The following is a 23,811-nucleotide window of genomic DNA, read 5'->3' on the forward strand; positions in this document are numbered from 1 at the left end:
CCTCACACGGCATCATAGCCTCCTTCCCCTTTTTGTAAGGGGAAGTCTGTAAGGTACTTACACTCTCATCTCTTTCATGTGAACAAAAGATCTATGTTCATGTAAATACATGAGATTTAAGACAATATGCTTGCTATAAGGTCTCACAATGTTGGATTTTAATTAAGTATCTAGTAACTCAGTAGTTCTCATGGTTTTTAAAAATAATTACTTTTGTTTACATTTGTGAGAAAATTTCCAAGTATCTGCTAGATATGTGCAGGTGAGGTGCCTGAGGCAGTCAGAAGAGGGAATTGGAACCCCAGGAACTGGAGTTACAGGTGACTGTGATCTCCTCTGGAAGAGCAGCGAGTGCTCTTAATTGCTGAGCCATCTCTCCAGATGCCAAAAGTTTGCTCACCCATCTAATAGCCATAGTGCGTAATTAGGTGATGGTTAGCTTTTCGTTTTCTTAAGGCTTTTATTTTATTTTATTTTTGTTTTTTCGAGACAAGGTTTCTCTGTGTAGCTTTGGAGCCTATCCTGGAGACCAGGTTGGCCTCGAACTCAGAGAGATTCGCCTGCTTCTGCCTCCCGAGTGCTGGGATTAAGTCTTTATCCCAGCTTAAGTCTTTTATTTTTGTTTTTTTATTCTAGAAACAAGCTCTTGTTGTGTAGCCTTGGGTAGCCTAGAAATAAAACAAAACAAAACAAAACAAAAAAGCCTGTCTGGTTTTGCCTTCCAAGTGCTGGGATTAAAGACAGGCTCTGGCCAAGGAATTGAACCTCCTTGGGGCTGGAGAGGTGGGTGGGTGGTTAAAGCACTTGCTACTCTTCTAGGTGATTCATGTTCAACTCCAAGCACCCACATGGAGACTCATGACCGCCACTCTAGTTCCAGCCTCCTTAGGTATCAAGCATGTGGGTAATACACAGACACACATGTAGTTAAAATACCCATTACAAAAAGGAAGGGAGGGAGGGAGGGAGGAAAACTGAGCACCAAAGAAACTAAAGAACTTCCCCGAGATCAAGTGAGGCAATAAATACTAAGAGAATCAAACTTAGAATTCAGACAAGTATTCTGACTCTAAATCAGTTTACCTATGCAGTCAGATGATGTTGATGATGGAAAAAATATCAACCCAATGGATAGTTTATAGTTTGTTGCTCTCTCTCTCTCTCTCTCTCTCTCTCTCTCTCTCCCCTCCACCTTCTCTCTTCCCAGAAAACCCTTGCTTCTTAGACTCAATTTTTTATCTTTTTCTCCCCCCCAGGTTTTTGTTTGTTTTTTAGATAAGTTCTCACTATGTAGTCCTAGCTGGCCTAGAACACACTAAGTAGATCAGGCTGACCTGAAATTTACAGAGATCTGCCTGCCTTAGCCAAAACAACAACACACAAACACACACGTGCATGCACACAGTATACCTGGCCAAAACACCCCCCCACACACACACACACACACACACACACACACACACACACACACACACACACACACACGGACACGGACACACGGACACGGACACGGACACGGACACACACACACACGGACACACACACACAGTATACCTGGCATCTGTTTTTAAAAGCAGGGTCTCAAATAGTTCAGCTTGCTTAGAACTCACCATTTAGCTGTGGATGACCCTGAACTCCCAATCCTTTTGTGTCTATCTCACAAGTGCTAGCGTTACAGATTGGTGCCACTATACCTGTTTTATGCACGGCTGGCAATGGAACTTGATTATTTTTAGGTAAGTACTCTACGAACGGAACTACATGATAACCTGAAAATTCAGCTCCACTCAACACATTTTTAATTGCTTACTTCTGAGAAACAATTAGGAGGAAGAAGCACAGACTAATGAAGCACCCTTGAAGAAATATAACCCCTATAAGGCACCAAGGGTAATACAGCAGTTACCTAAATGAATGTTCTAGAGTAGTAAATTCTTAGTGGACAGAATGTCTAATGTAAAGCATTTGGCAACTTTCATGTTTAATAGTGAATTTTCTACCAGAATGTAAGATTTCTTTCCGAAATGGAAACAACCTCAGTTTCAAACAGTTCTATAGGGAAATGTATGGAAGGATTTGGCTTTCCCTATAGAGAGGTTCAACTTGGCTTTACCTCCCTAGAAGTGATTGTCATTCTTGAAAGTTCTGTCTTTGTTTTGGATGGGACTGACCACATACAACAGTTTTAGGGGTAGGTTAATCTGGCCAGAAAGACCATTCATATAACTTAGGGGAGGGGGTTTAGGTTATGCAGAACTAGTTAACTGAGGAGTAAGTTCAACCACAGATACACCCTAGACTCTGTTCCAGCATCTCCATGCCTGGTTTTTATGAGGCGCTCTGCCCTGAGTAAGACATAACCATTGGTTGGATTTTTTTTCCCAGTGAATTCTTATTCCTTTTAGAGAATTTAACCCAGCTCTTCTGCAAGAACAGTAAGTGCTCTAAACTATTGAGGCATGTCTCCAGCCCTCATGCTCTATTTTAAATATTTACCCACATTTTGCTTTTGGAAAAAAAAATTGCGACTCTGACTACTAAAAGCACCAAAGAATAATAAAAAATAAAAGTAATATTTTAGACAATATTACTTGCTATGCAATCCAGGATAGCCCTGAACTACCCCTGCTTCCTTGTGTCTCTGATTCTCAAGCGTTGAGATTACAGGTATGTGCCCAGCAAAAGTAAGTATTTTTAACGGTGAGTCTTTAAAGAATGTTACATGGTATCTACACGACTGCTTTATATTTTTATTTTTTTAAGACACAGTCTCATTATGTAGCTCTGGCTGGCCTGGAACTTGCAGTGTAGAACAGACTCACAGAGATCCTCCTGCCTCTGCCTTTCCAAGTGCTGGAATTAAAGGTGTGCACCACTACACTCTCTAGTGATAGATTATTTATGGTTTATTAAAGCTTGCCTGAGGGTACAGACAGCAAAGCTAGCTATAGGCCACAGAGCCAGGCAATAGAGACACACACCTTTAATCCCAGCATCCATTGTAGCTAGCCAAAGAGCCAGGCGGTGGTAGCACACACCTTTAATCTCAGGACTCAAGAGACAAGCAGATGGATCTCTGTTAATTCAAGGCCATACTGAAATACATGAACTATCCAGTCCTAAAGAGAAACAGCTCACACAAAGGTGATCTCAGCACTTGGGAATCACACGCTTTTAATCCTAGGACTTGAGAGGTATAAAAGGAGATTTAGTCTCCAGCCACGTTGAGGAGAGGCAGGTCTAGGATTGCAGTTGGAGGAGAGCAGTGCAGTTAATTGTGTTACAACACTCAGCCCCTAGTTTAGTTTTTCAGAATCAAACTTAATATAAAGTAAATATTTTTGCTATTACAAAATTATAAAATCAAACTTCTTTTTAAAAACTGTTTCACACTCTTCTTTTGTTTGTTTGTTTTCAAGAAGGGTCTCACTATGTAACTCTGGATGTCCTGGACTGTGGAACTCAGTACAGAACACAGGGTACTACTAACTTTGTAGACTCACAAATACCCAGCTGCCTGCCTCTCAAATGCTGTTGGTAGTAAAGGTGTATGCCACTATGCCTGGCTATTTACCCACTCTTATGAACTAAAATAAAAGAATTAAAAACTAAAGCCTAAAACTTCAAACTAATATGGGTTAAAACAAACTTTACATTAAATTTCTAATGTACTAGTTATAGTGTGGGAACAAAATTCTTAATTATCATTAAATTAACAATGAAGACTATGTTTGGTTTGGTATTTCATTCAAAAAGAAAAAGTAGTGTTTTATATACCAGAAAAGCACAAAAATAAAATAAAAGCACAAAAATAAGAACATGATTTAAAGAATATGTCCTTTTTATAAACTAATATTCATTAAAAGATTAGTGCTTAATATACAAGGTAAAAGAGATCCAGACTCCAGTGTGTTGCAGCTACTCTGGTGCCGCGGTTCCAACATCTTCAGAACAATGTCCTTTGTAACACCCTGCATTTCACCCCGGAGAAGGAATGCTGGCAAAGACACCCACCACATGGAATCTGCTGTTGAATTCCACCACATGGAACTTAAGTTGCTGGGCCCTGAAACTTTATTCAGCAGTTTGGAACCATTCCCCAGCTTTGCTCCTTCACCCTCCCACGTGGGACTAATGCACAGGGCATGAGCACCTATTGAGGAAAACCACACAGGACTTCAACCAGTGACTACGGTAGGATTGTTTTTCACATAGTAATCTAAATACTGCCTGTTAAAGAGTGATTCTGAAACTCTTAACAAATGTAAAGTCATCTGTAGTGTAAGTTTCATTTTCTCTGAACAATTAATTTTCAACGATACTTTCATATATCATTTTATAACTTTAACATGGATATAGATAAGAACTGGAAGCAGAAAAAGTTACAAACCCATTTTATTTTGAAATTTAACCACTGGATATTTGACAAAACTGGCATCTCTACCGCAGCATCAGCATCTCTAAGTGATTCTGACTGTAGTTTTTAAATTGTCTGAAACGTGTACTCAGCAGTTAAAATTCACTGGTGAGCCTCAAAAAAAATCTTTCCAGTACATTCTCCAAAGTTCCTCCCTTAAAGTTTTAAATTACCCTAGTCTGCAGTGGTATTGTTGTACTTTTCATAGTTTAAGCTTAAAAAGGCAAGATTATAAAAAAAAGGCAAGATTATTTACTAAAACTAGTGATAACCTGTTAAATCTATAAAACTAGAGAAATTATATGTTTTTTCCTATATTATACATCACTTAAAAGTGCTATTGCCTACTTTTTATGAAGTTAAACTTAAGGTTTGTTTTAATCCTTTTCTAAGAACTGCTTTTTTTTTTTTACATCCATATGAATCAAGAGTTCCTTTAAAGCTGCAACATTGAAATATGATATTCTTAAGTCCACATGACACAGGATCATGGATCTTTGTATTAACCATTTATACTGCAGGTATCCCAAGAAGACTTTGATTGCACACATGTACTCCTATTGGAGGCATCCAATTGTTAGTAAACTTAGCAACAGTTCTTAAATTTTTCATAGGTTAAGAAATAAAACCACTTTCTGAATTTTTCAGAATCTTCACTGGTACATAAAAAACTGTTAGTATCTAATTGAGGACCACTAAGGGTTAAATAGTTGTTCTCTGGCCCTTACTGCATACAGTGTGCCAAAATATCCTCCAAGCTTTAAATATTGCTTCGATAGTCTGCATTCCTATTTCCAGGGGAGAAAGAGTTTGTTCCACAGTCATCAGGTCACTAGTTTACAAACTTCCAGTCACCTTGCGTTTGCTGAAATGAAGACTGTGCGTTCTACACTTCTCCTGCTACTGTTCCTGCCTCTGACACAGCCAGCACCACAAACTCTGATGGACTCACACATTAACTATGAGTATGGAATAGATAATTTTGAAGAAGCCAAATTTAGCCAGGACTATGAAGATAAATACCTGCATGGAAAAAATATGAAGGTATTTTATTTCTACTTTAAATTTATATACTAAAACGATACCCATTTAAATGCATGTTTTTCTCTTAATTTCAATGTTTGATAAGGTAAGGAGGGGAAAGTCATTTTAAGATTTAATGTAATTATATTTTTCAAATATGCATGATTCCTGAACTAATAAGTAGTACCAAATGGTAAACAAAAAGTACCTAGAGAAATTAAACTTAAAGACATTAGACTTCAAGATAATCTCTGATAGCTGTAATTTATGTTAAAAAATGCTACGTAATATCCTATAGTTGTATGTTATAGTGCCTCAAAGATAAATTAAGAGAAGATAAATTATCAGCTTATGGTTATAGAACTCAGAAAAATACAGTCCAAGGAAGAAAATACAAGAATACTTACTGGTTATGCATGCCAATTACACAGAGTACCAACAAATGAAAAACTACTTATTATGGGGATTCATTTTTTAAAAAAAATTTTATTAGTTCAAATTAGGAACAAGCTTGCTTCACATGTCAATCCCTTCTCCCTCTCCCTCTTCTCCCCCCACAACTCCTCACTAGTCCCCTCCCCCCTGCTCCCCAGGCAGGGTAGAGCCCTCCATGGGGGCTCCCCCAATTCTACAACATCATCCTGGGCCAGGCCTAGGCCCTCCCTCATGTGTTCAAGCCGAGAGAGCATCCCTTCACGTGGGATGGGCTCTCAAAGTCCCTTCTTACACCAGGGAAAAATACTAATCCACTACCAGAGGCCCCATAGAGTGCCGAGGTCTACTCATTGACATCCATGTTCAGGGGTCTGGATCAGTCCTGTGCTGGCCTCCCAGACAGTAGTCTGTGGTCCATGAGCTCCCCCTTGTTCAGGCCAGCTGTTTCTGTGGGATTCACCAGCCTGGTCCCGACCCCTTTGATCTTCATTCCTCCCTCTCTGCAACTGGGTTCCAGAGTTCAGTTCAGTGTATAGCTGTGGGTGTCTGGTTCTGCTTCCATCAGCCACTGGATGAGGGCTCCTCAGCAGAGGTCAGGTCGGCCGGGAATTCATTTTTCATCACATTTAATCACTCTACCAATTTATATCAAAGATCTGTAATGACATGTTCCTGAGTTCTGGCTTTTATACCATAATCACTCACATCAAACCTTCAGAGCAAAGCTGTTACTTTTTTTTTTGGGGGGGGGGGGCATAAAGAAGTACTGGGGGAAGAGAAAGTTAATATAGCATAAAACTATATGCTGCCCACTGTGTGTGATGCACACATACACTGGAAAATTAGAGTCAGATACATAATAATATTCATTACTTTAAAAGTTCTTTTTATTGCAAATCAGATAGCGAAGATTTTAAGACTAACCAGTCCAAACGCTTTTTCCCCTTTTAACTCAGAATAAGCAAATGTTAAGGCCACAGTTTCTTTTTTCTAAAGGAATGAGTTAAGATGCTGGTATTATTTCTACCTATGATTAAGACAAAATAGACAGGTATCTCTAGCAACAGCTTCAAATTAAAAATCAAACAAAAAAGTTTATAGTCTATTTTCTTACTGGAATGATCTGAGTCTATCAACCAACTGTAGAATACTTTCAAAATTCCTTGAACCTTAATGCTTTCTGCTTAACTACATGGAGCTTTAAGCAGTTTTCCATCAATATAATGTGTGGACCAATATTTGTGTGAGGTGGAGATCTCAATGGGAAGAGTGATGTTCAGACAGCACACAGATGGGAAAATGGGGGCTAAGGGCAAGGTCAGGAGTCTACTGAGTTAACACAGAGCAAGGGGTGGGGGAGGTAGAGTAAACGGTTCCCCATACAATAAATTATAGTCTACTGGCAGAAAACACATTCTCTGAAAAGAGGACAGGGGTGAAATGACAGCCTGCAGTTACAGTGTTAACAAGCCTAAGCCAGTGGCTTGATCAGGTGAAGAGGCTAGAATAACAGGACCCATCCTAAGGCCAAGGCAGGAAGGCATCCAGGTCATGAAAGACATTACTCGGTACTTTACAATCCACAGCGTACTGCTCAGAAGGACAGACATTGACAAGAGGAAATTAGTTCACATAAAGAACTATAAGGAATAGTTCCACATTAGAACAACTTTCATTCCTAAGCTAACATTTAGAAATTCAATATATTAAATATTTATCAAATACTGAGTTCAGCCAATGGAAACAATTTTTTAAAAGGCTGATTCTTTTACTCAGGAATGCATATCCTACCTCAAGTATTTACATCATAATTTAATGAATAATGAAATGAAATTATGTATAAAATCTCAACATAGTGCTGAGATAGTTTGGCACATAGTAAAGTCTCTTTCAGCCAGAGAACCCCTGGCTCACATGGTGGACAGAACTGACTTCTACAAGTTGTTCTTTGTTAAATATGTATCACACACACACACACATAAAAAAAAACCCATATATACACATACTTATATATACACAATATATACATAAAACAAAATCTTGATGAAATACCTCTAACTATGACTATGAAAAATATTTGTGATCCTTCTAGTTTACAGTCAGACTCTTGTCTTATTATACCTGATAACAAACTTCTAACTGTATAATAGGAAAAGGAGACTGTGATAATTCCTGATGAGAAAAGTCTTCAGTTACAAAAAGATGAGGCTGTACCATCATTATCCACCAAGAAAGAAAATGATGGTAAGTATGAACAATCAATCATTTAGTATTTTAGAAAAGTGTCTCTTAAAAATACTTACAAAGAAATTTTATTCCATGAGGTAATCAAAAGTTGTCTCAAGATATATAAACTGAAATTTTCATCTTCAATGCTAAAGTCATTATAGTTATATGGAAAGTGCTCATCATCTACCATTTTATACTATGAGTGAAAACTGTGGACTAGAACATTCAAGAACATCCAGTACTTTGTCTAAACTTATCCTTTAGATAACATGTTTCTGCCCCCACAAAAAATCAATTCAAAAGCCTTTCATGATAACACACACCTTTATTAATCCCAGGACTTGGGAGGCAAAGGCAGACAGATCTCAATGAGTTCTAAGTCATCCTGATTACACAGCAAGTTTCAGGCTAGCAAAGACTTTATTTCAAGCCTTGCCTCAAAAACATATCAATTCAAGAAAAGAACTAAAGATTATTTTTCAAATACAACCAAGAGACTTATAACCAATATAATACAATTAATTATTATTTTCAATAGACTCACAGAAGCTAGGGATGTGCTGGTAGAGTGTTTATATGAGTCCCTAAATTCAAAGAATTGTATTTTAAAAAGCAGCAAGCAAGCAAGAAAAATACAAAAGAGAAAGAACATGACTACATAACTACAATGTCTGTTTCAATTGAAATAACAAGAAAATTACTGTAAAATAATAAACTACAAGCCATACTTCATAGTTCTTATGTTTGATTTATTCTTGTTAAGTAACATAACCTGGTTTCACATGAAACCATGAAAAAACCCACCAATACCAATTCCTATCTTGCTACAGTAAAATTAAAATGAAACCAGAACACATCCTAAAATATGGCAAATATTTTAGCAAAAATAGACTTGAATAATTGGAAAGACATGCTTGTCTTTCACAGGATGACTCAATATCGTGAAGACATCATTAATCTCTAAATTCAGAAAATATAGACAACCCCACCAAAATTACCAAACTTTTGAAAATGCTAGGAAAGTAGATTCTAAAATACTTACAGATATTTTAAGGAAAAATGAAAAATAGCTGTGGAAACACTAAATAGTGCCAGATCAAACATATCATGTTTAACAAGTTGAGGATACTAGCGAAGGAAACTCCTCCTAGTTGTTCTCTGACCTCTATAAGCATATAATGGCATGCACCACCCAAATAAATAAATACAAGGACAAGATTAAAATAACATATCAACATATATAAACAAGCTTTTATCATATGGCCAAGTGGTTGCTGACAGTGTGTAGGTAATTCAATGAAGAAAATGTAAACTTTTCCAAAAGTCATACTGAATGCACCAACAGAATAAAGAATCTTGCCTATTCCTGATATCATATTTAAGTTAACTCAAGGGTCTGGAGAGATGGCTCAGTGGTTAAGAGCACAAGTGGCTCTTCCACAAGACCCAGGTTCAATTGCTAGTGCCCACATAGTGGCTTGCAAATGTCTGTAATTTCAGTGCCCAGAGAGGTCTGAAGTCCTCTCTGACTTTTTAGACACTAAGCACACATGTGGTACACATACATGCATACAAGTAAAACATCCATACATATACAACAAAATGAATATTTAAAAAGTCAAAATGTTCAGATTTCTTTTAATAAGTTCTAGAACAAACAAAGGATAACACTGTAATGACTGCTAAGTTTTCAATCTTAAACATCTTCCTAAAAGCTCATGTATTTAAGGTTTGGTCCCAGCTCATTGTTGGGAGCCATGCAGTCTAGTCTTGGACCAGCATATGGGTTTCCTTTGGGTAAGGCACCTGTGGAAACAGACTCTTACTTGGCAAGGACAACATAGGAATTTGCAAAATTTGTGGAGCTTGCAGGCTCTTTGCTCTCTCACTATATTAATTCTTTGGATGGTTTTTAGTTTTACTTTGTCAGTTACACATGTAATATAAGTAATTTTCCCTGAAAATCATGTTCTGTCTCGATTAGTTCACCCTAACATTCAAAAGGGGGTTAATGTTTCTCAAATCTCTTATCTTGAATTACTAAATACAACTCCTAATCCTGGGAACTTTTCTGACTCAATAGAGACAGGTAATACAAGAAAACAATACTTGGAACATTAACTATGCATGTTTCACAATTTTGGAAAGTAGAGTAAGGCATGCATACACAGAAGGGGGGGGGAACCCCTCAGGAATTCACATAGCGCCAACTGTTGAGAGTAAGTTCCCTGGAAACCAAGCATGGAATCATTGGTAGGATCTGATATGCTCCAAGAGGAAAAAATACAATGCAAAATGTGGGGACGGATAGACCCATCCCATACACAGGAGCTTACTTTGGTAGAAGGAATATGGTATAATGAGATGGGAAAGAGAGTGTTTTGTCAAAGTTTGCCTTTTACAGAGAGATTGTAATATGGGACCTTCTTGTAGAAAAAGGGAACTATATAAAAACATAACTTGCAGACATGAATGAATTGTTTGGGTTTGAATACTGTTGTTCTTAAAGCATTGTGTCCATGTCTATTACTTTTTAACTCTGTAACCACATGCAGCTGTCAGCTGACATAAGTGTTGCAAGAGCAGGATGTGTCTGGCTTGGTATTTAGTTAAAATGCTGAGCTCTCTGTCTAGAATAAGGCTATAAAAAGGTTGGAAAGGTATATTTGGGGAAGTATAAAGGGGGACAATGGTGTCCCTTTCATGATTATGGTGTATTCCTTAAAATATGATGTATTTCTTAAAAATCAAAAATAGGAGCCAATAATAAAGCTGTTCATGTAACCCTAGTAAGAAAAACTCGGTATAAATAAAGTATAAATAAAGACAGCTCAAGCCACTGGAGTGCAATCCACTTGGTGGTCACAAGTTTTCCTTACACTGACACCCCTTCCCCGCCTCCAGGACCTGAACCCAAGCTGAGGCTGGAGCCCGGAAGCTGATGATGGCAAGTTTTAGATTTACATTTATTTATTGTGTATGCTATGGCCCAATGTCAATGAAGCCAACTGATCATGGTCTAAAACCTCTTAAACCAAGCCCAAAAGTTCCACCTTTAAATTTGATTATCTCAGGTATTTTGTCATAGCAAAGAAAGCTGACTATTAGAGTGGTTCGCAAATATTTCTTAAATACAACAGAAATACATAAACTATAGTGGCATAAATTGTTGACTAAAATTTTAAACATTTGTATTTCAAATATACTGGCAAGAAAACAGACAAGTTACAACTGGGCAAAACACTTAAACTGTAAATCTCAGAAATAAGTTATAGTTAGAATATATGTTTATGGGGGCTGGAGAGATGGCTCAGTGGTTAAGAGTACTGGCTGCTCTTCCAGAGGTCCTGAGTTTAATTCCCAGCAACCACATGGTGGCTCACAACCATCTGTAATGAGATCTGGTGCCCTCTTCTGGGCTGCAAGCATACATGGAGGCAGAATGTTATATACGTAATAAATAAATAAATAAATAAATAAATAAATTCTTTAAAAAGAATATATGTTTACAATTCAATAATAAAAAAACCTAACAGAAAAAGGAAAAAACATATAATAGACACTTTGTGGAAATCACATAATTTCTAGGAATATGCAAATTGAAACAATTAAGATACTACACAACATATATTATCTGAATGGCTAGAATTAAAAAGACTCCTAGCTTTTTCATCACTAGGACAAATACCAGAGAGAAAAGATTTATTTTAAGTCATGTTTACAGTCCAGGGTCAGCTAGATCCATGTACACATTACTGTCAACCCTAGAGAAAAAGCCCTGTACTTTTCAAACAATAAAAGATACAAGGAATGGGGGTGGGAGAGTAAGGGGGATAAGAGAAGTGGAGAGGGGAAGACCAACCAAGGAAGTACTCTAGGCATCTGAATAGGAGCCCAAGTGAACACACTCCAAGTGAGACTTGGAGGTAGGATCATAACACTCCAGCAACGACTGATTTTCAAGTTCAGGGTCTGTTCCTTTCACTTGGGATTTTTTTTTTTTTTCTATGACAGGGTTTCTCTGGGCAGCCCTGGCAATCCTGGAACTCACTTTGTTGATCAGGCTAGCCTCAAACTCACAGAGATCCACCTGCCTCTGCCTCTCAAGTGCTGGGATTAAAGGTGTGCACCACCACAGCCTGGTTTACTTGGGATTTCTAAAGCTATTAACTACTGTCATCTATTTGAAAAATGTTTCCAACACATCAAACTTGTTAAATCAATCCTTAAATTCTGCACTGTAGATTCCTTTTTTATTCACATTCAAATGAGGAACTGTAGTCTTCCATAAGGTCAGCAATTACATAACCATGGGCAAAGGACAGAAAATAACAACAGGGGCCAGCCAGATGGCTCAGTAGGTAAAGGCATTTGTTGCTGCCAAGCCCGACAACCTAAGTTCAATCCACATGGTAGAAGGAGAAAACTGTCTCTTGCAGGTTGTCCTCTGAGCTCCACGAACCTACTGTAATATGCATACACACACATACAATAAGAACAATACAGGTTGTTGGTTGCCACAACTATCTTTCCTGATATACCAATGATTCTGTAAAGTACCTTTTCAAATCACAGTGTTCATTATAACAATAATTTTACCATCAGATGACAAATATTTTCAAATTAGTTTATGTCTATGACTTTGTCTCCTAATTTAGAAATGCCCACATGCCTGCTGTGTGTCTGTTTAAGTGGCTCTGTCTACTGTGAAGAAGTTGACATTGATGCTGTACCACCATTGCCAAAGGAATCAGCTTATCTTTATGCACGATTCAACAAAATTAAAAAGCTGACCGCCAAAGATTTTGCAGATATGCGTAAGTTTAAAATATAAAAGCACAAATTTCTATGTGTTTTTCACTTGCTACCTATTAATCTATCTGGAAATGATGCTGGAGAAATGGCTCAGTGTTTAAGAGTTTGCTGCTCTTTCAGTTTGATGCCCAGAACCCTATCAGGTGTCTCATAACTACCTGCAACTCCAGCTCCAGGGGATCTGATACCATTGTCTGGACTCCATAGACACCTGCACTCACACCTGCACTTCCCCACACACAGACAAGCACATGTACACATAAATAAATAAAAATCTTTGAAAGTATCTGCAGAACAACTTTTTAAAATACTAATCCCAAACTGTACTCATTACCATGAAAAGCAACCACACTTTCTACATAATTCAACGGAATCAATTCTAAAACAGTGGTGTTTAACTCTTCACCAGACCATTAGCAATCAGCTTTTGGGCTTCCTAACCAGCGTTCACTGAACTAAGGTGCTGTGGTCAGCATGCTACTAATTCCCTTTTCTGCAACACCAAGCCCCAGTCCCAGACTACTCATTGCTTGCCAGTTTTCTAGATTCCTAGGTCATCAAGTGTTCCTGAAGAAAACCACAGCCAAGAATCATATGGCTTTACTACATTTTATTATTGGGAGTGCAGTAATTGAGTCCAAGATTTGCCCCCTTCCCCAGCAAAAACAGGCAACTGCTTTCTGCAACTGTGCCACATACCCAGCTCTTTCAACTCTACATTTATGAGATTAAGCCTAATTGGATTCATGCCATCACTAATAAGTCTAAGTTGCAGACTGAAGGACAGTTGGGCCTCTCTATATTTTGTAGATCCCATATTAGCAAATTCACTTTTCTGGATGTGTAGTTCAGTGCTAGAGCACCTGCCTAACACATATGAAGCCATGGGTTCAATTTCCAGTGCATTTATGATTATGAGCAGAAATTCACAGAACAACAAAACTGAGTTATTCAAAATATGTATTTTTAGCTAAGGTATAACAAGGCAATGCTCTACTTTCAGTTGTCATAAAATGTAGCATCTAGTATTTTGTTTTTCACATTTTTTTGCTTTATATTGAAAATGTTAGTTGAAATAGCAACAAGTATAGTGCTGAAGTGCCACCTAGTATTTCTAAATGCAGGCAGCAATGATGAGCCTATGCAGGAAATACAAGTTTAGATAAATGTTACATAAGTGTGAGTTATACCAATGTTCATGAATCCAAAGAGTAATTAAATTGTCTTTAAACAAAAATACATATAAAGCAAGGTTCATATTAATTGGTTGTCAAAAATGAGTGAGCAGAAGCCCATAAGCACCTTCCTCTGGAACTTTCCCAGGAGCAATGGTTCTGTATTCACTAGTTCAGCATTGCAGCAACTTTTTGGAAAACAGCTACTATGAATGAAAAGAAACTATATCCTAAATATCTCAGCTACGCCACCCCCAGCTGAGGGGAGAGAGAGAAAGACAAAAGAATGAGCATGTCTCTATATCTCAGTCTGCACCATGTTAACAAATCAGGGAACATTTTTGTCTTTGTTATTGTTAAGAAGGCAGAGACAAATTAATACAACATACTCACAGTTATAATAAAACATGCTGGCAAAAATTTTTGAAATTACATGATTAAATCCAATTAACCACAGTTTCTCCCTATTATATGCAGCAAAAATTTCCTTTGATATGTTAGTGCATTACAAATTCAGGGAAGGGTAGAAATACTATGAACTTTAAGATTCCTTCTGAATCATACATTCTAAGACCACAGTAAGAAAAGGCATCATTGTTAGGCACAGAAACACTCAATGTTCAACAAAACATTACTTATGGGTTTATGACTGGAGCTCAGTGGTAGAACGAAGCCCCAGGTTCAATCTCCAGCAGCCCACGAAAGTACAGCTGGAATTCCAGTACCAGGCTGTAGGTTAGATTACCAACACTGCAAGATGAACTTGACTGAGTTACTAACTGCAAATACTATCCTGGGCTCTGAACAGAAACTTAGGGCCTTGAGTGATCTGTGAAATGCTTTTCTCCAGTTCACACAATGAGATTTTAACATTCTATTTGTATTTACTTCTGTCAAGCTAACTTAAGAAGACTTGATTTTACGGGAAATTTGATAGAAGATATAGAAGATAGTACTTTTTCAAAACTGTCTCTGTTAGAAGAACTTACACTTGCTGAAAACCAACTACTAAGGCTTCCAGTTCTTCCTCCAAAGCTTACCTTACTTAATGCTAAACACAACAAAATCAAGAGTATTAAAGCAAACACATTCAAAGTAAGTATTCCATTGCATGATCAAACACAACATTAGTGATTATATTGTAAGTTTTTATTATATTTATTTATTGTGGGTGGACACATGAAGAGGTCAAGGATAACTTGTGGAAGCTGGCTCTTTCCTTCCACTGTGTGGGTCCTAGCCATCAAGTTACACCATGTGGAACTTACTCACGTTATCAAGCTTGCCAGCAAGTATGTTAACAGATGAGGCATCTCATTAAGCCAGTGATAATATTTTTAAATTGGTGCTAGTGTTTTTTTCCCCATTCTCTTCCTTTACTACTTTTGAGGTATATTTCTACGCACCAAAATAAGAAGCAAAGAGAGCTATAGCTGGCATTTATCCAGGACATATTTTCAGATTGGAACTAAAAGACTTATATTCCACAAAGGAATTGGGTTAGTGTGTGTGTGTGTGTGTGTGAGCATTAACTCAGTGGTAGAAAGAATGCTTGGTATGCTTGAGGCCTTAAATTCAACCACAGCACCAAACAAAATCAAATAAGTAAAACATGTATACCATACATATATCATACAAAGACATAGAAATGGGTGTCTTCTATTAATGACAAATGAATATTTTTATATTTAAAAGTAAATATTATTAGCTCATTGTTTAAAAAAATTGTATTGTTCCTATTCAGCAGAAATAGTTGGTATCTTTATATTTTACTTTACTAGATAATATAACAGTGTTCCTCAAAGAACATATCTGGTAATTCCAAAGAATGGAAATGTTTTATGAAACTGATTAAATGCTATCACCCCAGTCCAGTACTTCCATAGCTATGGTATAATCGATCTCTACCCTAGGAAGACAGAGGAGGTAACCTCAGGCAGAAACGTGAGATGCTCAAGCTACTGTTAGTAGAAAACAACTAAATTCAAAGGCAAGATGTGAGGTATAGTGGACATGATGGAGGAAGGAGGGTCTTTGTGCCTTTGAGGGTAGGGTGGTTATACAGCAGGTTCCAGTCAGCCAGGGCTGTATAGTGAGGCACTGTCTCAAACATAAAAATAACAACAACAAAAAAGAGACAGGATCTCACACACTTGAAAGTGCAACTACCCAGGAGCCTCAGACAGGAGAGCCTGAAGTTTAAGACCAGTTTAGACAATATCACAAGAGAATTCCTAAGAATATAAACTTATCAAATTCTCATTTATGTTAGTTTATGTAATCACACAAATGTATCATATATTCACAACTGTCTGTTTTAAAATTATTTTAATTTATATTTAAGGTAACCTTTCAACATTATGGGATTTTGTTAGTTTTGCTTCTGTTTTTGTCCTTATGGTATTTTTATTGAAAAAAATTTACAGCTGATATAGTTACACAAAACTGTATAATGTGTATGGTTAGGCATTTTCAGAACATGACAAGATGATCTAAAGAAGCAAACCACTAAAAGGGGCAAGGAAGATTCTTTTGCACACTCACCTATACCCTTTGTAGTGTAAGATAATGCTACTCAACTAGAAAGTCTTGAAAAGAAGGCTGAATCAATGAAACCTTTGTGAGTCAGGGTGACCTAGGTAGTTACATTTTTAGTATTATGAAGGCTTCACACTTTTCTGTCGATTAGAATTGGATTCAGGAAGTATTTGTAAATGTAAATACAAAGACATTTGGAGAAAAAGCTGATTTTATACTATTAAAAAATACCTGAAAGATTGATTTACTGTTGATATCATAAGCAATGTTGGTGGTTTCGTTTTTTAAATAAGGGATTCAGAAACTAAGGGGTCTTTGCTGACTTTACAAAGCAGATGTAAAGATGTATATAGTGGTACATACCTGTAATTCCAGCCCATAAGGCTAAGGCAGGAGGACTTTAAGTTAAAGGTCAATATGGCCAACACCATAAGACCATGTCTCAACACACAAACCAAACCAGACCAGACCAGACTCATTTTCTAAAACAACAACAAAAAAACAAACCTTGTGAGCTAGTTAGGTGCTTCAGCATGGAAAGGCACTAGCAAAGCCTAAACACCCAAGTTCCATATCATACTTCTCTAATCTTTTAACTTTTATGGTGAGATGGGAGGAAGAAACAAGCAAATTGATAGAAGTTCATGGATCACCTAGCCCTGTTGTTCAGCAGCAGAAATAAGAAGAGCCTGACTCAACAACCTGGAAGGGGAGAAATGACTCCCCAGAGTAGTCCCCTGACCTCTGCATGTACGTGCCCATACATACATACATACACACACACACACACACACACACACACACACACACACACACTTTTCAAAATTAAATTTTGTAATATAAAGAAATGAAGTAGGGGAGTCTTTGAATCAAACTAGCAGGTCACAGAATGTTTTAGAGCAGGACATAGTGCAACTCCTTGTAGTCAAACTACTTGGAAAGGTTAGATATGAGGACTGCTTAAGACCAGTAGGTGAAGGCCAGTCTGAGTAAGGTAGGATGACCATGACCATTTCAGAAAAAGGAAGAAGGAAGGAAGGGGGGAGGAAAAGAAAGGAAGAAAGGGGGAGGAAAAGAAAGAAAGGAAGAAAGGAGGAAGAAAGAAAAAGAAAGGGAGGAAGGAAGAAAGAAAGAAGGTTTAAATATTTTGGATTTTACAAAAGGGATATTGGGCAAGTTGGCATAAAATGATAAAATTGTCTACTTTATTTAATGCCTTAGCAGCATAATAACCATTAGTAAAATCAGATTACTGTAATTCATATAAAAGCCATCCTGGAAAGATAGTTGGTGTCCATGTGTTATAAGGGTAGAATGTTTAAAAAAAGAATTGAGGGGTAGGGAGGTGGATCAGGAGATAAGGGTGCTTGATATCAGGCTTGACAATCTGAGTTCGATCCCCAGGTCAAACAAGGAGGCAGAAAACCAATGGCTATGAGTTGTTCTCTTCCTATATGTTCACTATGGCTTATGCCCATGAACATGCGCGCGCACACAGACACACACACATTTTTTTTTAATTGAAAAAAAGAGATTGAAATAATAGCATAGGAAAGAATAAACAAGTGGTGCATTGTAGGGAGACACCGAAACCACGCTTCTAAGAGCTAGCTACAGGTGTGCTTGACCACACCTGTCAGGGCATGGTCAGGGGAGGTTCAGGATGATCCGTGGGGAGTTCCTAAGGGGGTGGCAGACACGTGGGAGCCCTTCTTTCTGGCCTCCCTAGCTTGCTGCCTCTGGGCACGCTCTGGCTTATGCTTGGCCGGTGTTATTTGAATAAAGATATCATAAACTGTAACATCTAGTTATAGTGTATAGTAGATGTAATCCCAACATTTGGGAAGCTGAAGGAGTAGGACGGGAAATCTCAGGGTAGTTTAAGATACATGGTGAGAACCACACACCCCCAAATAAAACGTGACATGGTAGCACAGGATGCTTATACACATTAGGAGTAATGTCAAAAGAAATCATTCTGAAATCATAGCATACAATCATATAACAGTAGTAAGTTACTAATTATAAAGAATATTCCAACATAAACCCCCATGGGAAAACACATGTCATGTTAAATTACATGTTTGACAAATTACTTTGGAAAAGCAGCATCCTGCTAAGCACCATCTCTTAGGAGTAGCCATTTTTTAGAAATACATAAAACTTCTATGGAAAGGTCAGTTCTCTCAAAGAACTTGAAGGATTCAACCATTGATCTTACACACGGCTGCTCCCTAGACAAATATCAAGGGCTGAGTATTAGGGGATGAGATGAATGGTCAGAGAAATATGGAATATTCAATAGAGCTTTATTAGATATTAAATGTCTTAAAAAACAAAGACAGTACTTACGAGGCCCCAAAACCAGTAACAATTAAAACAACAACAAACTGCCACTCCAATATTGATACTATTGAAATGTTCTTACATCAATATTATTTTAAAAGTATACATTATTTGAATAATGTGAAGAACGCATAGACCTCAGTGACATTTATTGTTTTCTTTATAGAAACTGAATAAGCTCTCTTTCCTCTATTTGGACCATAATGATCTGGAATCTGTGCCTCCTAATTTACCAGAAAGTCTACGTGTAATTCACCTACAGGTATAACTGTTCTTTGCATAATACCTAGCTTTAGTTAACTATGGGGCCATTTTTATTACTCATCAAGAAAGCCATTTACATGTCAATTATGGTTACATCACTAAAGCAGTTCGATCATTTAATGCTTAAATAAGAATTGCAGGTCCAATCCAGAGGACACTAAATAGAGCAGTCTAGGAAGTATAAAGTCTGCTCTTAAGCAGAACACATCTTTAGTCATACATTTCCTAGTCAGTCTGCTGTGGTTCCAAGTTAATGCTGAGAACTGAATACAAGGCCTTGCACAGAGCAGGAAAGGTGTTCATCCTATCACTGAGCATTTGCATTTTCAATTTTATTCATGGTATTCTTCAGCTCCTTATTTCTCAGCTGAAACTGATTGGAGTGAGGAAGGTGTGGGCACCAGGCAGTCACTGTCACTGTCTATATAACTGGAAGTCTTAGATTTGTGTACATGTTGGAGGCAAAACTAAAAAGCATGATCACAAAGGCTGGGATGCCTATGTGGTATTTTGTGTGTTTGTTTGTTATGCCATCCTCAGAAGAGGGGATTCCCTTGATGGTGACCACCGTGAGGACAATGAAGAAAACAACAGGCACACTAGATAACCAAGCAGAACTGAGACACACACAGGAACCATAACCACAGTGGTAGGAATTGTGTGGTCTGTTTTAACAAGCCAAATTCAAGAGAGTTGAGCGTCTTTGCTCTGACACTACTTGGAACACATAATGTGTGGTGTTTTCTAAATACTAACCAATTCTCCAACACCAGCTAAGTATTCTAAAATTCAATTCTGATACTGCTAAGTCTCTAGAGACCCTATAAGTCCACAATTCACTCTGACAACACTGTTCCCACTGCAGGTACAGTACAAAGCATGTGCTTGTTTTGTCTTGTCCTATATTTCAGTTTTCTAGAGTGCTCACTATGAGTTACCACATTATTATAACTCAAAATTCTGAAAGAGGGAAATCATAAACAATTAAAGACACTCCTATTATCCAAGACATTCCAAGTTCAATTTCTTTATGCTAAAATCCTTGCTGGCTTCCAGGACCCAGGATTGCTCTTGAGCTTTCTGTAGTGTGGTGGAAGTAGGGGGAAGGGCCAGAGACAGAGAATAATGGAGGCTAGCCAACCTGGGTAATCTGCCAGCAACTGACACAAGTGTTATGCATCTCCTAGTTATTCTGAACACAGACTGGAAGACCACTGATTTATGTTTCTTTCCCCAAATAGTGAACTCCAATTTCTGATTTATGCTTCTTTCTCCAATCAGTGGTGGATATGTGCTTTTGGAGACGTTTTAACTTGTGGGAATTAAGTGGAGAACAATGAAAAGGAGTAGAAGTTAATATCTCAGCATCACAAGAATCTCAACTTACTCCTTTCCAACTCTTTAAGGGATATTTAAACACACAGTACCATTTTTGAGTCAACAAGTTGGAATAGGATACTTTTTCTAGCTTGCATGTTTCTATTTACATTGCAAACAGGATTGAACAGCTGCAACTTGGAGTAATAATGACTAGACTGTTATTCTAAAACAACACTGTACAGTTTAAAATATGTTCAGGTTGCAAGAGGGGGTATCATCACTGTGAACTAGTTTTTTAAAAATTATTTTTAAAAAGATCACATTTTAAGCAGGATATACTGTGTGGTCCTATTGTATAATGTATAAAGGGTTAATTTTGGATTTCTGAGTATTTTTCCTTTTATTTTTCAGTTTAACAGCATATCTTCAATTACAGATGATACATTCTGCAAGGCTAATGACACTCATTACATTCGGGACCGTATTGAGGAGATTCGCCTGGAGGGCAATCCAATTGCTCTGGGAAAGCATCCAAACAGTTTTATTTGCTTAAAAAGATTACCTATAGGATCATACTTTTAAACACCATCAATGAAGTTTATAGTCTAAAGTACGTGTACCTAACATCTAAAGAAACATAAATATTAGTTTAAGATTATCATTTTATCTCACTATGATAGAATTTTATGTTTAAACAAAGATGTCCAAAATTCTTATATGTAACTACAAAATAATCCAGATCGAATCTCTTGGTTCAAAACAAAATGATGTGAAACTAAACAGCACTAAAAACCCCTTGTAGTTTACACTAGACTGCCATCTAAATAGCATGCTTTTATACAAACACTTGCATGAGATACACCATTCCCATGACTAACGAAGTAAGAGAATTCCAAGAAACTTTCAACTGTCTTTCTTAACATTTACTGTATCTCAAAGGCATTTAAGGCAGATGTTCCAAAAAACTGTGAAAATCCAAGTGTTCAAGTGACCTTCCATTGACTTCATGATTCATCCACATTCTCCAAAAAGCAGAAACTTTCTTTCTGTTAAGGCAGCTATTTTACTGTATTTCTCACTTAGCCTAAGAAAAGGGTAGCCACATGTAGGCAAAATTTTCCAGATAAAGTAAAACTTACTCTTTGGTATAGAAACAATTTAGAAAAGTTAATCTTCTGCTTTGTGGTCACACAGTCTCTAGAAAATTACTTAAAAAAACTTAGTAAGAAAAAAATCAAAATTCTACCCATTCCTCAGAGAATATATAGTTCCTTCCCTCTAAAGATTCTCAAATATGAAATAAATGTAAACTTTTCACAGTATAAGAATGATTTAATCAATAAATGTGTTCAAATATAAGAAATGTAAACAAAGTCTATTCTGTTGTGCTGTTGTAGACTATCAGCTGTATACCCGCTCACCCAAACAAACTGAATATTAACAATCCAGCCCACGAGCACCCCTTCTCAACCAACATGATTCCCAGATGCATGTAACAGAGAAAACCTGACCTTCGGTCTAATAGTGATAACAATGCAGATTCAAGTTCCTAAATTAACTTCAGAAGAAGGTATGTAGCCCACTCACAATTATTAGTCCACATATTACTTTGAAGTTGAACACAAAATTATCAATGTTTTAGAAATATCCATCTTTTATATATAAAAGTACCAAACACAATTTGTTTGGTATTTTGGGGGTGTGTTTTGTTCTGGGAACTGAACACAGTGCCTAATGCATGCTAGATAGGACCACTGGACTATATCCCCAACTTTCTATATTCTTTTTGTAATACAATTCAATGAGAAAATACCATAATTGTAATTTTTTCAAAGTTAAAGCCAATGATTTAGATAAAATTTAGGAAAGAACATTGCTAAAAATTATAAATTATAGAATTTACTTAAAGAATTTGGATTTTGAGGTTAAGAGCACTTGAACAGAGGTAGCTTATATCTTTGTTACACACACTTATATTGAAAAATAAAAAATAAGATCCAAAATGAACCAAGGAAAATAACACGATACGGTTCAGAAGTTAAGAGAACCTATTGCTCTTACAAATGACCCAAATTTAGTTCTAGCACCAACAACTCCAGTTCAAAGGAAGCCAATACCCAACTCCTTCTGGACTCTACTGCAATGCACAAATGCAGTATACTCACAGATGTGCAGCGAAACACTCACACATACACCAAAGACGAAAATGAGATATTCTAAAAATTATTCACGCCTTACAAATACTGTAAAAATATACAAAAAAAAAAACCCCACAAAAGACATATGTAGTGGCTCAAATAAAAGTAAGTGGCTCATTATTTGAGTGTGTAGTGAAAGGAAGTGAAACTGTTTTAAGAAGGATTAGGAGGTGTGGCCTTCTTGGAGGAGGAGCGTCACTGGGGGTGACAGCTGAGGTTTCAAAAGCCTCCCTCAAGGCCTGCACCAGATGTGAACTCCCATCTACTGCTCCAGCACCATCACTGTTTGCCTGTTGCCATGCTCCCTGCCATGATGGTAACAGACTGACCTTCTGAAATGTAAGCAAGACTCCAAATGAATGCTTTCTTACACAAGTTGGTCATGAGAATTCCTTGAGGGACTGTAGTATGGGAACTGTCCATCTTTCATTCTGGAGAAAGCCTTATGCCTGACAGATTTTACTAACTCAATTGGAGAGAATGGGTTTAATAATAATAAAAGAGAAATGAATCCCAAATACAGGTGAATTAGTACTAGTCTGTAAAATAGTAGCCATCAGTTAGGCTTCTGAAAGACTATGCTGATTCATTCAGAGGTTTTTGTGTGGCTCACAGCTGTTAATGACAATGCCATGGAAATAAGTAGGACCTGAGGGATTAGAATATAACCAAACAACTTTTGCTTATGCCCATAAACAAGTATATTCCATCAGACTTAAAACCATTACTTTATAAAAATCAGAATATTTATATTCAAGATGTGCAAGAATCCAGCATCTTAAAATAGTCTGGCATAGAAGTTATAGCTATATTGCTTTGTGGCAATGTATAATAGGCTGCTTGTGACATGGTGTACATAGCCTTGGCTGGCCTGGAACTCACTACATTGACCAAGTTGGCCTCAAACTCATACCAAACTTCCTGCTTCTGCCTTGTGAGTGTGGGCATGCACCACTACAACTGGTACTATATATTATTTACTAGCATTTATTCTTGTATTTTATGTACCCCTGAAAGGCTGAATTTTCAAAAATAAAATTTTCAAATAAAT

At 37.2% G+C, this 23,811-nt stretch overlaps 2 protein-coding genes across 3 annotated transcripts in view; one reads left to right on the plus strand and one right to left on the minus strand.

The window, feature by feature from the left end:
* The window catches only part of Cenpp (centromere protein P), a 199,421-nt gene that overhangs the window by 144,618 nt on the left and 30,992 nt on the right, over positions 1-23,811 (minus strand). The window lies entirely within an intron of this gene.
* Positions 5,269-21,925, plus strand: Ogn (osteoglycin). The gene is made up of 6 exons (XM_035442968.1): positions 5,269-5,461; positions 8,026-8,119; positions 12,763-12,921; positions 14,993-15,189; positions 19,145-19,240; positions 20,974-21,925. The coding sequence occupies exons 1-6, from the start codon at positions 5,288-5,290 to the stop codon at positions 21,142-21,144; spliced, it is 891 nt and encodes a 296-aa protein (XP_035298859.1). The 5' UTR covers positions 5,269-5,287; the 3' UTR covers positions 21,145-21,925.

The sequence above is a fragment of the Cricetulus griseus genome, chromosome 3, assembly GCF_003668045.3.
Source record: "Cricetulus griseus strain 17A/GY chromosome 3, alternate assembly CriGri-PICRH-1.0, whole genome shotgun sequence".
Taxonomy (NCBI): domain Eukaryota; kingdom Metazoa; phylum Chordata; class Mammalia; order Rodentia; family Cricetidae; genus Cricetulus; species Cricetulus griseus.